Source organism: Anabrus simplex, chromosome 2 (assembly GCF_040414725.1).
Source record: "Anabrus simplex isolate iqAnaSimp1 chromosome 2, ASM4041472v1, whole genome shotgun sequence".
Classification (NCBI taxonomy): domain Eukaryota; kingdom Metazoa; phylum Arthropoda; class Insecta; order Orthoptera; family Tettigoniidae; genus Anabrus; species Anabrus simplex.
Genome location: NC_090266.1, coordinates 168,992,884 through 169,009,438, shown reverse-complemented (window position 1 = coordinate 169,009,438; position 16,555 = coordinate 168,992,884). Strand labels below are relative to the sequence as shown.

Below are 16,555 nucleotides of genomic sequence, written 5' to 3'. Positions count from 1 at the left end.
TGATCTACTCTTTAGTATAGATGGTGAACATTAATTCCTTATCCCGCGTTTATGGAACGTGTACGTTGAATATTTTCATTTAAGTATATTTTGATAAAACACAAAATTTACCTTGCAAGTATTTAATAATGGAAAAATTAATTTCCCATTTTCAAGGTTTCCAGTATCTATCTTGCCTGTTAAATTGCACATTTCTGGAAGTTCCAGTACCTTTACTTTCCCGTGTTACTCCCTTAAAATGTTCTTTACCTATAAATGAATAAATGTCAGGAACTGGAAAGGGACATTATCCCATCACAACTGTCCTATTTTCCCCGGTTATACATTTTAGTCTATGGTCCTGCTTTGCATGGCAATGCTTGGTGAGTGTTGTACCGGATGAGCAAATTAAAACTGGCCCGAAAATTACTTATAAGACTGACGCGGAATTGACCATTGTTAATGAACAGGAAATTTGCCATCAAAGGAAATGTTGGGAACCGTGATTTCAATGCACCGGTCGGTTGCTGTCACATAGCTGCGCGTGCGCACATTTTGCATGTTCTGTCCCGAGTACGTCGCCATTAGGCATCAGAAAATCCCTATCAGTACGTCGAAAAGCCGTTGCATAATCTCAAGATGGTGTGTGGTGCGCAATGTCTGGTGTCCGCATCGTAACAGGATCCTTTCACCAAAATGTTAATGTTATCCGGTATGTCCAGATACTGTTTAATCCAAGTGTGGTTGAATTCACAGAAGATGAACATCTGTATGGATATTTTCAACAAGAAAGGGAAACATCACACACCGCATTGACAACCTTGTCACGAGTGCATGAGGAGTTCGGTGAGGAGAGGAAAATCAGCAGAGGCAGTGCAGTCAACTGGCCACCTCGATCACCTGATCTCACTCCCTGAGATTTTCACCTGTGTGGCAAATTGAAGGGTCAAGTGTACTCAAATAATCCTCACATAATGAAAGAGCTACAGCAGAATACTGCAAGCGATATTGCTGCTATCCCTCAGGCATAGCTGCTATCCGTGTCTCACAGTTTGATAAATCAAGCACAGCGCTGCAGCGACGTCAACGGTAGCTATTTCCAGCATCTTCTGTGATGGTCATTAACAAGGGTCAATCCCGCGTCAATCCTATTGTAAAAATTTTGCGGGCAAATTTTATTTTGCACACCCTGTAGAAGACCATGAAATCCCTTCTAATTTCACGTGCAGTTTTATTCTGTAAGAGAAAGAGAGAGAGAGACTGCATGTAGCTGAGAGTTGTATTGTGTCTTCCCCAGGCTTCATGACGGTTACAGAACTGGAGATGTACCAGTCTGTGCCGAGTGTTGAGTTCAACACCTACTGGATACCTTGCACGTGGTTCATCAGCTTACTCAAGGAGACGAAAAAGAGCAGCCGTATTACGGACTCACAGGGACTGAAAATCATCATGGAGGTGGGTGCGAACAAGCCACATTCTACTTAACAAATTTCTCGATATTAATATCTTTGTTTGTTTGGGGAAATTGTAAAAAAACCTTGATGTTATTGAATTATATAAAGAGTGACAAAATTTCGTTTGGTTACTGTCGTTTCATTTCAGGGGCTAGAAATGTCGTACCCATTTGCCCTGTGTACTTCAGGGTGTATGAATTGTGTCTAGTGACGTATTTTCTTATGATACGCGTAATAATTTGTGTAACTGTTTTCGTTTATAGACGAGGCATGGGAGATGTACACGTTGATTTCAAATGCGATACTATCCCAAAATTTACCCGAGGAATTACTCAGTCAAAAAAAAACACACGTTTGCGTACATAAACCATCCTTCTCTGGGGATCACGTAGCTTTCGATTTCCATTTTTTTCCAGTGTAACATGTGTCATCACACTCGACTAAAACAAGAGGTAATATTTCTCTACTATAAGAGTTAGTTTCAGGCAAAGTAAGATGCATTATCTTCCATAGGTCACCAACATGCTTAGCATTGCTACTAGTGAAACGTCCTATGACATAAAACATAACACGTTGCTCTACCCTGAAATGTTGTAACGGACGGTGACACACTCTGCGAATACAGAGGAGGTCGAAGAGCATGTGAGGACTTCGATGTTGTTGTGTACAATCTGTGAAGAAGGTTATAAGTGCATTAAATGAAGAAAAATATATTATCCGTACCAGGCGAAGGACACTAAATGAAATTCAAGAAATGTTTATTCTTACAAAAGCTAAGAAACGTCGTAAATAGAATACTTGGGAAGTGATTGCTACTATAACATAGACCAGTATGGAAAACTGTAAAATCAAAATATTGCCTCAAATGAAAGAAGAAATAAATAAAATATCGAAAATGGATGATATGCGTATTTGCATAATTTGAAAACGCTGTTGCAAAAGGTAAAAGAGCCTCCTACACATAAACAATGGAATGTTACTGTTTGTCTTGGACAAATAACTAATCATCTCATTGTGTGATGTTATTGGGAACATGTAGGCAAATTAAACAATGTATTGTTTGTGCTGATACACAAACTCAGTTCAGAGAGTGACTTCTTATTTTGTGAATTTGAAGGTCACACTAAAAATCGTTATTTAATCCCTCACTCGTGTCCATTTCCGTAACTTCTGTCTCGTAAAGTTGTCATGAATTAATAGAAACTCTGACTAGATCTAATAACATTTATACAGAACGAGTAAGTAGCTCTAATAATATTCCAGTATTGCACGCTGTATTTTGTATTTACTCAAAAAGGCCATTATTTCGTTGCTAGTAGCACCTTGCTGCTTCTACCCTGCCTAACTGTAAAGTAACTTTTACCTCATTAACATCTAATTCATTTGAATGTACTGCCCTTAAAAATTGCTCAAATCCACTTGTTCCTCTCAACTGAAGGTGCTGGTCGTATTACGTGATGGTTGTTTAGAAGGTACATTTTGCAGTGTTTCCCAAATACAGTTGATGACAGGTAGCGTTTATCAATCCATCAGCACATTAATCATGATACCAAACGCTGGCACTTGCAATTAATGTTCATAACCATAATATTACTACCAACCATATAGTAATACAGAACATAATAAATAACAAAATATGCACTATACTCCCCCATTACTTTGAAACATAGTACATTCTTCCCTCTTCTTGTGATATTTGTAATGTCCTTCCTCCATTAGATTAGTATAACTTCCACTATTATTTTACATTTTTAACCCCATTATTATTTGAAATTCATTCAGTTACAGTCATGTATGTGAATGGTGTATATCTCAAAGGATTCGTCTGTAATACTGCCTTATTTTGTTTTCTTACATATATGACAATGTTTATAACATTATTTGAATATGTCTTTCTTTAACGGTAGCCACTGCTTACCCTCCAGGGTTGTCTTTTCCCTCGGACTCAGCGAGGGATCCCGCGTCTACCACCTCAAGGGCAGTGTCCTGGAGCGTGAGACATTGGGTCGGGGATACAACTGGGGAGGATGACCAGTACCTCGCCCAGGCGGCCTCACCTGCTATGCTGAACAGGGGCTTTGCGGGGGGATGGGAAGATTGGATGGGACAGGCAAGGAAGAGGGAAGGAAGCGGCCGTGACCTTAAGTCAGGTGCCATCCCAGCATTTGCCTCGAGGAGAAGTGGGAAACCACGGAAAATCACTTCCAGGATGGCTGAGGTGGGAATCGAACCCACCTCTACTCATTTGACCACCCGAGGCTGAGTGGACCCCGTTCCAGTCCTCGTACCACTTTTCAAATTTCGTGGCAGAGCCTGGAATAGAACCCGGGCCTCCGGGGGTGGCAGCTAATCACATTAACCACTACACCACAGAGGCGGACCAGGGCGTCTTGCATACCGCATAAAGGCCATGCGTTGGATTCCCGCCTCGGCCAGCGTTTCAATCCATCTGGCTGGGCAGTAAGGCCAAGACACTTAATGAAATGTATCCCAGAGTTCGCTTCTTGTTCTTTATGGCACGTTTATTATCATTAGATTAACTGTCAACCGTACACACATCAAATAAGTAAAAACAAGCAGGAAAGACGTAGCGGTTGATATTGAGATCATAGCCACAGGGCCTCAAGTTTTTCGTAGAATCCTGGCCACTAGGACGTGACTTTACATATCAAAAATTCCCCATGCATCAGCCGCGACTCGAACCTTATCAAACGAAGTTTTCTTTCATCACATATGAAGTATATAGTGCATGGCAAGAAACCGACCCAAACCGTAAAATTACAATGATTTTGCATGACTTCCTGACTAGCAGACCAAAAATGAGAACATTTCTATACAGGATTGCGTAATTGGTTCTTCAGTTGGAGTTTTTCACATTAATTTTGAGAACGTTATCCTTGTGCGCACACGTGCTTGGCATCCGGGAGATAGTGGGTTCGAATCCCACTGTCGGCAACACTGAAGATTGTTTTCCGTGGTTTCCCATTTCACACCAGAAAAATGCTTGGGCTGTACCTTAATTAAGGCCAAGGCCACTTCCTTCCAACTCCTAGGCATTTCCTCTCCCATCTACGCCATAAGACCTATCTGTGTCGGTGCGACGTAAAGCTACTAGCAAAAAAAAACATACGTGCTTGAATCCGTCTTGGCATATGGCCCGCAAAATCATCTAGCCATTTTTGGTCCAAATCGTCGTATTCATCACTGGTAGTTCTGCGGAAGCCTTTCAGAGTACGTGGTCAGTCAGAAAATCGATACACAGCCCGTTTTAATCTATCCAAGACATATTCCATGGGGTTCATGCCTGGGGAACAGTCAGGCCACTCCATTCGGGTTAAACTAGTACATTGAAGAAATATATTACTATATGGGCACGCTGGACGTGAGAGTTATCATCCATTAAGTTGAAGTATCCACCGTAAGGTTGACGTTACGGTTCAACTATTGGTTGCAGAACGTCGTCCCTGTATTTTGGAGCATTTAGTGTACCCTGAACAATCACGTAAGGTGTGTAGTGACCCTATACAATGCCACCCCAGAATATTAATGGGCCCCTACGTGCTGCACACGTCGGGCACGGTGCCTGCAATGGAACCGGGTTGAATCGGTTCCGGAAACTTGAAAACCGGTATCTCCACCTGTTGATGGATGAATTAATTTTTTAACAATTGGTTTTACGTCGCAACGACACAGATAGGTCTTATGTCGACGAAAGGATAGGAAAGGCCTAGGAGTGGAAAGGAAGCGGCCGTGGCCTCAATTTAGGTACAGCCCCAGCATTTGCCTGGTGGGAAACCACGGAAAACCATCTTCAGGGCTGCCGACAGTTGGGTTCGAATTCACTACCTCCTGGATGCAATTTTTTTTTCTTCGGGGGGGCCCCCGAAGCCCGCTCCCCCCGCGTGACCATCAACTCAATCTACATGGCCTCCGACATGCTATTATTTCTAAGAAGAAGAAAGAGATAGCAGGGAGGAGTGGGAGGTGATACAAGGAGTATCTGCCGGTTTCCGAGTCAGACTCGCTACCACGGCAAGAGTTTGTGTTAGGTATATGGTGTTGAAGTATGGTATTGAAGGGTCAGGGAAAAACCACATAGGCAGAAAGAAGAAAGAGCCTACATGTAAAACCTGACACCCTGGATGCAAGCTCACAGTTCGCCTTATGGGTGCAATATACACTCTGCATGAACACTAGTTTCATTTCAAGATTAAATGAATTGCCTGGATGGCTACTGGTAGAACTAGAGGACCATGTGGCCGTGAACGTGATGTTAAGATTATATGTTGTGTGTCTGTTTTCGAGATGCCGGAAACCAGTTGCACTCTTCATTCTGTTGCTTTCTTGTGAGCATATCGCTAGCACAAACGTAGGTAATGCAAATACAATTTCTCTCAGAGTACGAAACACCGGCTCTGGTACCGGTTTCCCGCTCGCATTTGCCGCTATATTTGACAGCAATGAAGAAACACGTCTAGCCGAACAACTAAGAGTGCGAAAAGAAACACAGTAGTCTGTCGTTAGAGGAAACTTTACGTGATTCATTCGCACACTCCTTTAATCAGTACCGATAAAACGACCAGCAGTGAGAATCTCTATGGAAAGGAAACATAACTAAGTGTAGGAGCAACTTGAAGTTTTTAAGAGAAGATTCTTCCATTGTAATTTGCTATTAGTGCCATGACTGTATTTGAAAATAAGGAATTGATGGATTGATTGATTGATTGATTGATTGATTGATTGATCGATCGATTGATTGATTGATTGATTGATTGATTGATTGATTGATTGATTGATTGATTGATTGATTGATTGATTGATTGATTGATTGATTGATTGATTGATTGAATCGTATTCAGTTAATGATCATACAATCAAAATGTTCCATTCAAAGCTCAGAGTCCAGGGAATTAATTTTCACTAGTAGGCCCTACCATGAATTATGTATTTCTTTATTTAGCTCATGACACAAATAAACTACGCACATAATTTATAGTGGAAGAAAGAACATGAAAAAAGCACAAGTATATTAACTATTATGGTATTGCAGTAGACAAAATTAAGTGAACAAGTAACATATCAGTCCATTGCCAACAATATACAGGGGTTTTCACCAAAGATATTACAACAAAATAACTTCTAATCCATTGAAGAAGTCGATATTCTTAAATGTGCCTTTGCTGGCGAGACCTAGTGTTTACAGTGCACTATGTCTTCTGGTATGGGCTAGAGCAATTTTGTTACTTTCATTGATCTGTCTCAGCTTTATCCTTGGCTTTGACAAAATGAAAGTGACTGAGGTATGAGTGATGCTAGTAATGCCATTCCTTCTGCAGCCAGTCCCTGCTATGAATGGTGTGAAAATATTGTTCATAGGGTAGCTTGGTGCATGCATTTCAGTGGGCTTGGCAGACTGATATGTAATAGCAACTTCTGGCTCAGTGAGGAAAGCAACGGGAAACTACCTCACTCCTCATTTCCCTAGTACACCTCTTCAGTGATGCCTAGGCCATCTATGACAGCTGATGGCGGAGCTGTTGAGGATCCAACCAGCCATCGGGCTGAGGACTAAACATACATATTCTTAAATTGTATTACGGGGCTCGTAAAATGTTACACTACTTTTTTCCCGAAGGATTCATAATAACGGATACTTGCTCATGTACTTTGATCCAAACATAGTGATCATCTTCGCAGCCAACCTATGCAGTCGCGGATACTGCTGCTGAAGTATTGCCTTGAAAATCTCAGCCGGACAAATGGTATTGCTGAAGCAGTCCTTAGGCCTTCTTTCACACTGAACATCAATATTAGTTCAATTTAAATAGTTACTTGCTATATTTTCGACTAATATTGAGAAAGTAACTACTAGAACTACAAACTCATTTGCAGGTGCCTCATTGTCTTCACTCCTAGAATTACAATCATTCTGAGTATCACCGAGTAGCCTACATGGACATAGTCAATAATGTTCCAGCACGAATAACGAATAGCGTTCATCGTTGGAAAGTGCGCTCGGTCTTCTTCTCATAAGTGACATATCCATAGTGCGAGTTTGGGAATGGACACTTGCAATTTACTTATCATATAAGTAATTATTTGGCCTCTGCTCTGTAGTGTGGTAATCATGGTGTTCAGATGACCAGTAAGATCCACGAGAAAGGCAAAGTTTGCAACCCAGGTACGATCGCGAAGTTCCGGTGAAGACTTACCTTTCATTTCAATAAAAAAAAAAAAAGGTATGTAGTTTAATGAAAATTGAAAAGTCTTTCTACCGTCCTATCTCCGTATTCCAAATTGATATCTCCGAGGAACTGTTGAAACTGACCATGAGTGAGTGTTCGTTCGTACGTAATTGACATGTTTCATCACTTTTTCCATCACATCACCGACTTTGCGGTTTTCGAACATAGAACTTGATGATCAAGATGGTAAACAGCAATGAGATCACAGCCTCCTCAATTGTGAATCTTCTACCACACGAACACGACAAATCCAGATCGTTGGTCCCACATTGCTGGGGCCCCATCAGTTGTCGCAGATATCAGACGATCTCAGGGCAGCCCAACGACATTCTTAGATTCCTCCACAGCCTAAAGAAATATCCACCCCCATAATAGTGCATTTTTTTTTGCTAGGGGCTTTACGTCGCACCGACACAGATAGGTCTTATGGTGACGATAGGATAGGAAAGGCCTAGGAGTTGGAAGGAAGCGGCCGTGGCCTTAATTAAGGTACAGCCCCAGCATTTGCCTGGTGTGAAAATGGGAAACCACGGAAAACCATCTTCAGGGCTGCCGATAGTGGGATTCGAACCTACTATCTCCCGAATGCAAGCTCACAGCCGCGCGCCTCTACGCGCACGGCCAACTCTCCCGGTAATAGTGCATTTTAATAACACAAGATCCAGTTATTCCTCGTTAACGTTCAGATTGTGGTTAACTCCAAGAATAAATATGGCAACCTGGGGTGTATCAGACAAGTCTGTTGATTCATTGAGTACCGAAGTTCGCCTCCGTAGTGTAACAGTTAGCGTTATTAGCTATCGACCTCGGAGGCCTGGGTACGATTCCCGGTACTGTCAGTGATTTAAGAATGGCAGGAGGGCTGGTATGAGGTGAAAATAGCATATCCAGCTCACCTCTACTGGGATGTGCCTGTAAAGAGCCACTTTATCTTCGGGACGGGGACACGAGTTTACTTTACTGTATCGAGTACCAAAGAATAAACCGCGAAATGTGTTGCTTTTACGATGAGTTGCTATCGAACATCCTGTGCCATTCCACCAATGAGGCGGGGAACTGTGGCGCGTGAAAGGGAAACGCATCGAACTGATGTAGGTACTTAATTAGGACGAAGTACTTCTGCTGTCCCGAATATATACTCCTTTATGAAAGCTCCTCCCTTGGACGTTTTCTCTTAAGTTCCAATCATATATGCAAGTTTGTAGATCACGCACAGCGTCTTTCCATTCGACACTCTGGATTTGACACATTCATGCAATTAATGCAGAAGAAACGAATAACACTCTCCCATTACATTTCGAACGGCTGTACATTTCTTAAGGGGCTGCCTGGCCGAGGCGGTAAAGGAGTGCTCGGTTCACCCGGATTGACTTGGGTTCGATTCCCCGTCAGAAAGTCGAAAAATGTAAGAAACGAGATGCACATGGCCCTGAGGTTTACTTTTCCAACACCAAAAATGAGTACCAGGTTAATTCCTGGGAGGAAAGGAGGCAGGGCGTAGAGGTAACCACCCTACCGCACCAAGAGCCGAGGTTACGGACAGTGGAAGTCTATACCTTCCACCCCTCCAAGGGCCTTCATGGCCTGTACAGAGATGGCTTTGCTTTGCTTTTTGTACATTTGTTAGAAATGCGTCCACGAAAACCACTTAAAAATGCTAGTTTAACTGAATGTTCAACTACTTCAGGGTGCAAAGTACCTTACAATTCATCAACCTTCTCAGTGCGATCTCCGCCATTTAAACCATCGTATGCATCGTTACGTGTGGATTCCCAATTCCCCTTAATATTCGATGACATATAAGAAATTATATTATTATCACCAGCAGCTACAACAAAAGGAAAGAATTCTCCCACGACATATTAAAAGAGCATGACTGGTGGTCACTTTCCTTCTCTGAAATAATAATTGAAAGCAGACTGTGGCATTGGTCTACGTTACCCCTGCAACGGCGCATGCTGAGTCATGCCTTCCCCTACTTCCCGTTCGCGAGCGGGTTCGTCCGCTCCTACAAAAGGCTCTGGCTCACCGAGCACTGTTCGTAGGCCTACAGGTCTACCCTACGTCAGTTCTGGAGAGTTCACTCAGCATGGCTCTGGCTCACCGAGCACTGTTCGTAGGCCTACAGGTCTACCCTACGTCAGTTCTGGAGAGTTCACTCAGGCTCTGGCTCAACGAGCACTGTTTGTAGGCCTACAGGTCTACTCTACGCCAGTTCTGGAGAGTTCACTCAGGCTCTGGCTCAACGAGCACTGTTTGTAGACCTACAGGTCTACTCTACGCCAGTTCTGGAGAGTTCACTCAGGCTCTGGCTCAACGAGCACTGTTCGTAGGCCTACAGGTCTACCCTACGTCAGTTCTGGAGAGTTCACTCAGGCTCTGGCTCAACGAGCACTGTTTGTAGGCCTACAGGTCTACTCTACGTCAGTTCTGGAGAGTTCACTCAGGCTCTGGCTCAACGAGCACTGTTTGTAGGCCTACAGGTCTACTCTACGCCAGTTCTGGAGAGTTCACTCAGGCTCTGGCTCAACGAGCACTGTTTGTAGGCCTACAGGTCTACTCTACGCCAGTTCTGGAGAGTTCACTCAGGCTCTGGCTCAACGAGCACTGTTTGTAGGCCTACAGGTCTACCGTACGTCAGTTCTGGAGAGTTCACTCAGGCTCTGGCTCAACGAGCACTGTTTGTAGGCCTACAGGTCTACCCTACGTCAGTTCTGGAGAGTTCACTCAGGCTCTGGCTCAACGAGCACTGTTTGTAGGCCTACAGGTCTACCCTACGTCAGTTCTGGAGAGTTCACTGAGGCTCTGGCTCAACGAGCACTGTTTGTAGGCCTACAGGTCTACCGTACGTCAGTTCTGGAGAGTTCACTCAGGCTCTGGCTCAACGAGCACTGTTTGTAGGCCTACAGGTCTACCGTACGTCAGTTCTGGAGAGTTCACTCAGGCTCTGGCTCAACGAGCACTGTTTGTAGGCCTACAGGTCTACCCTACGTCAGTTCTGGAGAGTTCACTCAGGCTCTGGCTCAACGAGCACTGTTTGTAGGTCTACAGGTCTACCGTACGTCAGTTCTGGAGAGTTCACTCAGGCTCTGGCTCAACGAGCACTGTTTGTAGGTCTACAGGTCTACCGTACGTCAGTTCTGGAGAGTTCACTCAGGCTCTGGCTCAACGAGCACTGTTTGTAGGCCTACAGGTCTACTCTACGCCAGTTCTGGAGAGTTCACTCAGGCTCTGGCTCAACGAGCACTGTTTGTAGGCCTACAGGTCTACCCTACGTCAGTTCTGGAGAGTTCACTCAGGCTCTGGCTCAACGAGCACTGTTTGTAGGTCTACAGGTCTACCGTACGTCAGTTCTGGAGAGTTCACTCAGGCTCTGGCTCAACGAGCACTGTTTGTAGGCCTACAGGTCTACTCTACGCCAGTTCTGGAGAGTTCACCCAGGCTCTGGCTCAACAAGCACTGTTTGTAGGCCTACAGGTCTACCGTACGTCAGTTCTGGAGAGTTCACTCAGGCTCTGGCTCAACAAGCACTGTTTGTAGGCCTACAGGTCTACCGTACGTCAGTTCTTGAGAGTTCACTCAGCATGGCTCTGGCTCAACAAGCACTGTTTGTAGGACTACAGGTCTACCATACGTCAGTTCTGGAGAGTTCACTCAGCATAATTTCTTGCCTATCTGTAAGTTCTGCTTTGTATTCAGGCTTAGCCGGTCCGCGTCATGGCCTGCAGGAATGCATATTGGCATCATGCAACATGTTAATAACAGTTTAATTGGACACGCGGCATCACGAATGCCGAGACTGCTGGTTGCAAACCGTGGACAGTCTGTGCGGCCTAGGCCACCAACGCTATACTTTGAACGTTTGAAGCATTAGCTATCGGGTCGCTTTGTACAGGGAGTATAATTTAAGACTTCTTAGCGGAGTACCGAGGCATAGGAGTGCAAAGAAGCAGTAACCAAGAGGGCAGTGCCGGCAATGGCGAACGGACGTAGTCGTCCCAAAGTTTGTTTGTTTGTTTTACTTATTTATTTATTTATTTATTTATTTATTTATTTATTTATTTATTTATTTATTTATTTATTTATTTATTTATTTATTTATTTATTTATTTATTTATTTGTTTTTATGTTTAAAACCAAACTAAACCCCGTGGCACTACAGCCTTTGAATGGCCTTGGCCTAACCAAGCGATCGCTGCTCAGCCCGAAGGCCTGCAGATTACGAGGTGTCGTGTGGTCAGCACGACGAATAATCTCGGCCATTATTATTGACTTTCTAGACCGGGGCCGCCATCTCACCGTCAGATAGCTCCTCAATTCTAATCACGTAGGCTGAGTGGACCTCGAACCAGCCCTCAGGTCCAGGTAAAAATCCCTTACCTGGCCGGGAATCGAACCAGGGGCCTCCGGGTAAGAGGCAGGCACGCTACGCCTGTTTGTTGTTTAAAGGGGCTAATAAATAGGTCATCGGCCCAATCATCTCAAAGTAGTGGCGTCATTACGTCCATAGAAACTAAACGAAACTGAATTCACCAGCTATATAAATGCTCAGGATAAATGAATGAATAACTAAATAAAGGAAACACAAAATTAGTAAATGAAACTGAACCCACCAGTGAATGAGTCCGGTAAGATCGTAAATGTATATATATTTTTTTTATTTTGCATTGCATGCTGACGAATTTTTAAATACCACTTTCCAGAGCTGCTCTCCGAGGCGACTTACGTGGACTGATTTAAATTCTTGGTTCTTGTGTATGTATCTTCTAACCTCTCCTGAGCGACAGCTGTTCTCTTTCTCTGTTTTTTCTTATTAGTTACGGGACCAGTACTACCCCGCTTGTGAACGAGTTCTTGCACGTAAGGTTTTGATGGTACCGTAGAACTGGGAAACGGTCTACTGAATTTTCGAAGGCACCTTTTATCTGGTTTCTTCTTCTTGTGCAAATAGCACTCGGCCAAAAATGTTCTCTGCGCTGTAGTGTACCTAACCATCGCGACAATAACCTAGCAACACACCTTAGAAGTCCAATAGTTACTAGCGAACTGCTACAACAGCTGTCAAGGCTTTTTACCACGCCAAGCTTGACACACGTCATATGGCATTCACTTGGAGATTCCCGCGACCTGTGAGCAGAAGTGAGAAGTCTTAAATTATACTCCCTGTACTATGAGTAATAATAATGGCATGTGGCCTCCGATGTGATATGATGCAGCTCTTTCGAGTTGAGGACTGGGCCCTACATATGACGAATTCTAATGATGAAGACGGTGCATACATCCAGCTCCTGGGCCATTGGAATGAACCAATGAAAGTTAAAATCCCCGACCCGGCCGTGAATCGAACCAGGGACCCCCTGGCCCAAAGGCCAGCACGCTAACCGTTTAGCCATGGAGCCGGAAAGTATTACGAGTGACATTTAAACAGCCTATTCGCACCAAGCCCCTGCTCCACACTACTGTAGAAGCGAGATTGCCACGTTTATTCCTCTCCAATCGATTGTTTATTAAAGGTACCCGTGTGTTGTACGTGCTTAAAATATTTTTTCTGGTTCTCTGTTCTCTTCATGAACGTCTCGTTCTGTATTTCTCTTTTAACATGTTTCCAATGCCTCCATATTTTGGTTCTTCAATACACACGTAAAACATCATCATCATCTGTTTACCCTCCAGGTTCGATTTTTCCCTCGGACTTAGCGAGGGATCCCACCTCTACCGCCTCAACGGCAGTGTCCTGGAGCTTCAGACTCTTCGTCGGGGGATACAACTGGGGAGTATGACCAGTACCTCGCTCAGGCGGCCTCACCTGCTATGCTGAACAGGGGCCTTGTGGAGGGATGGGAAGATTGGAAGGGATAGGCAAGGAAGAGGGAAGGAAGCGGCCGTGGCCTTAAGTTAGGTACCATCCCGGCATTTACCTGGAGAAGAAGTGGGAAACTATGGAAAACCACTTCGAGGATGGCTGAGGTGGGAATCGAACCCACCTCTACTCACTTGACCTCCCGAGGCTGAGTGGACCCCGTTCCAGCCCTCGTACCACTTTTCAAATTTCGTGGCAGAGCCGGGAATCGAACCCGGGCCTCCGGGGGTGGCAGCTAATCACGCTAACCACTACACCACAGAGGCGGACCACACGTAAAACGCACAATTAAATGTCACACCAGCGCTTTTGACTGCAGGCACGTGCGGAAGACTCGACAGAGAGAGGCATTACCTCCGCTCTGCTTGCAATGACATCTGGTTGGTCGAGTACCTGTTTACGGGTACCCGAGGCCTTTCCTGTTCATAAAGCGGCACTGATGCCAGCTGGTCCTTCATGTTAGAGGTTAACGTTATAAACGATTCCACCCGAGCAGAACTAAAGCACAAGAACGCTGCCGTCGTCCGTTCGGGTACTTTTTCTGAATACCATAAAAAATGAAATGGCGTATGGCTTTTAGTGCCGGGAATGTCCGAGGACAAGTTCGGCTCGCCAGATGCAGGTCTTTTGATTGACGCCCGTAGGTGACCTGCGCGTCGTGATGAAGATGGAATGATGATGAAGACGACACATAAACCCAGCCCCCGTGCCAGCGAAATTAACCAATTAAGGTTAAAATTCCTGACCCTACCGGGAATCGAACCCGGGACCTCTGTGGCCAAAGGCCAGCACGCTAACCATTTAACCATAGAGCCGGACTCTGAATACCATTATCAATACTAAAGGAAAATGTTATCAAAATGAAAAATCTTGGAGAGTACCAGACGTTGTTACAGAATTTGCACGATGAATTCAATATCCGATTCAAAGAAATTAATGATATGCCACCTCAATTTTAAATATTTATGACGCAATTTTCAGCGCGTCCGGAAAAATCACCATCATGCTCCCAAACAGAGGGAATAAAACTATAGTGCGAGTCAATCCAAAACGGCAGGTACTGCCACTACAACGGTAATTTCATTAAATTTTACAAAGGTGTGTTCATCCGCAGGAATTTTCCAAACTTCACGCACTTGCCTTAAAATTTACGTCAATGTTCTGTACAACTTACGCATGCGAATAGATATATTCAATTACGAATATAAATAAAAGTGAAACCAGGACTTCTCTGTCTGATGCTGCCTTTGAATTTCTATTGCTAAATCGATTGTACCCAATATTAGCAAATTAGTTGCGGCAAAAAGATATCAACAGTCGACTTAAATGCTAAATGTACACGAAAGCCAACAAAAAATATGTGTTCACAAAATTGTCGCGTAAGCTGCGCGCTGATTGGAAGACCTGTGGTGCTGCTGCCGGGGCCGGCCTGGGGTCTGGTGTGACCCCCGTTGGAAAGGCCTGAGCTAAAGCGACCTAGCTGTCTTACAGTTTTACGTGACTATTGATATTGTGACCATGACGAAGTGCTTCCAAACTGAATCTTGACCATAGAGACATGACTTTCCATTTCAAAAAACTTACGTGCTTACCTGACCGTTCCTGTCCTTAAGAATAGACGATACTGGTGAATGAAGATATTCAAAGCTTGTATTTTTTTAAAAAAAGAACAAAACAACGAAGCCTACACTTGGCATACCATTCAAGAATCCTTATGCGGGAAACTATTTCTCTAATAGGCTGGAGACAGAGACAAGGGCTGTCTCAAACTCTCAGAACCCTGCGTATGTTTCGGAATATTTCTAAAGTCCGTTTGGATATCACAGGATGGAGCAGTGGTTCTAATGAGACAACCAAAAACCAAACCCCACGGCAAGTAACGCCCTTGAAAGGAGACTTTAGCCTGCCCAGCGACCACTGCTCAGCCCGAAGGCCTGCAGATTACGAGGGGCCGTGTGGTCAGCAGGACGCATCCTCTCGGCCCCTGAATCAGGGGAGCACGTTCAAATGTGATTGAGACACAAATCCTAAGAAGTTGGTCTGTATTTTTTTTCACTCTTGTTTTAAAGGCCTGCTCCGCGTTCTAAGAGTAGTGATCCTTACCCGGAGGCCCCAAGTTCGATTCCCCGCCAGGTCAAGGATTTTTACCTCCATCTGAGGGCTATTTAGATACCTACTCAGCCTACGTGAGAACATTTTTTTTACGTGGCACCGACTCAGATAGATCTTATAGCGACGATGATGTTAAATACTACAATATATAGAACAGAAAGTGAAGACAATCTTTCTTTACATACGATTATTTCAATAGTAAAATATGTTGTGCTAGACGTTCGTCCTGGGTTTCTCCGTATGAACAAGAGTTATAAGACACAGACTTGCCACTAGAACCAAAAGTAACTGAAAACATACGACACGAGTTTTCATAAATTGGTGCAAAATTGATTCTGAGTTATAGACATTCACGTTTGGTGACTGAAAACATACTAAGACGTGAGCTTTAACAAATTTGTGAAAAATTGATGTTGAGTTCTACACATTCAATCAATCAATCAATTAATCAATCAATCAATCAATCAATCAATCAATCAATCAATCAATCAATACTGATCTGCATTTAGGGCAGTCGCCCAGGTGGCAGATTCCCTTTCTGTTGTTTTCCTAGCCCTTTCCTAAATGATTTCAAAGAAATTGGAAATTTATTGAACATCTCCCTTGGTAAATTATTCCAATCCCTAATTCCCCTTCCTATAAATGAATATTTGCCCCAGTTTGTCCTCTTGAATTCCAACTTTATCTTCATATTGTGATCTTTCCTACTTTTATAAACGCCACTCAAACTTATTCGTCTACTAATGTCATTCCACGCCATCTCTCCGCTGACAGCTCAGAACATACCACTTAGTCGAGCAGCTCTCCTTCTTTCTCTCAATTCTTCCCAGCCCAAACTTTGCAACATTTTTGTAACGCTACTCTTTTGTCGGAAATCACCCAGGACAAATCGAGCTGCTTTTCTT

General features: G+C 43.8%; 1 protein-coding gene across 6 annotated transcripts in view; it reads left to right on the top strand.

Annotated features, from left to right (window-relative positions):
• Positions 1 to 16,555, top strand: part of LOC136863966 (uncharacterized) — a 458,924-nt gene that overhangs the window by 345,228 nt on the left and 97,141 nt on the right. For all 6 annotated transcript variants that reach the window (XM_067140427.2, XM_067140426.2, XM_067140430.2 and 3 more), the window contains one exon: positions 1,277 to 1,434. In XM_067140427.2, the coding sequence (XP_066996528.2) occupies positions 1,277 to 1,434 (158 nt within the window). The remainder of the gene's footprint in view (positions 1 to 1,276; positions 1,435 to 16,555) is intronic.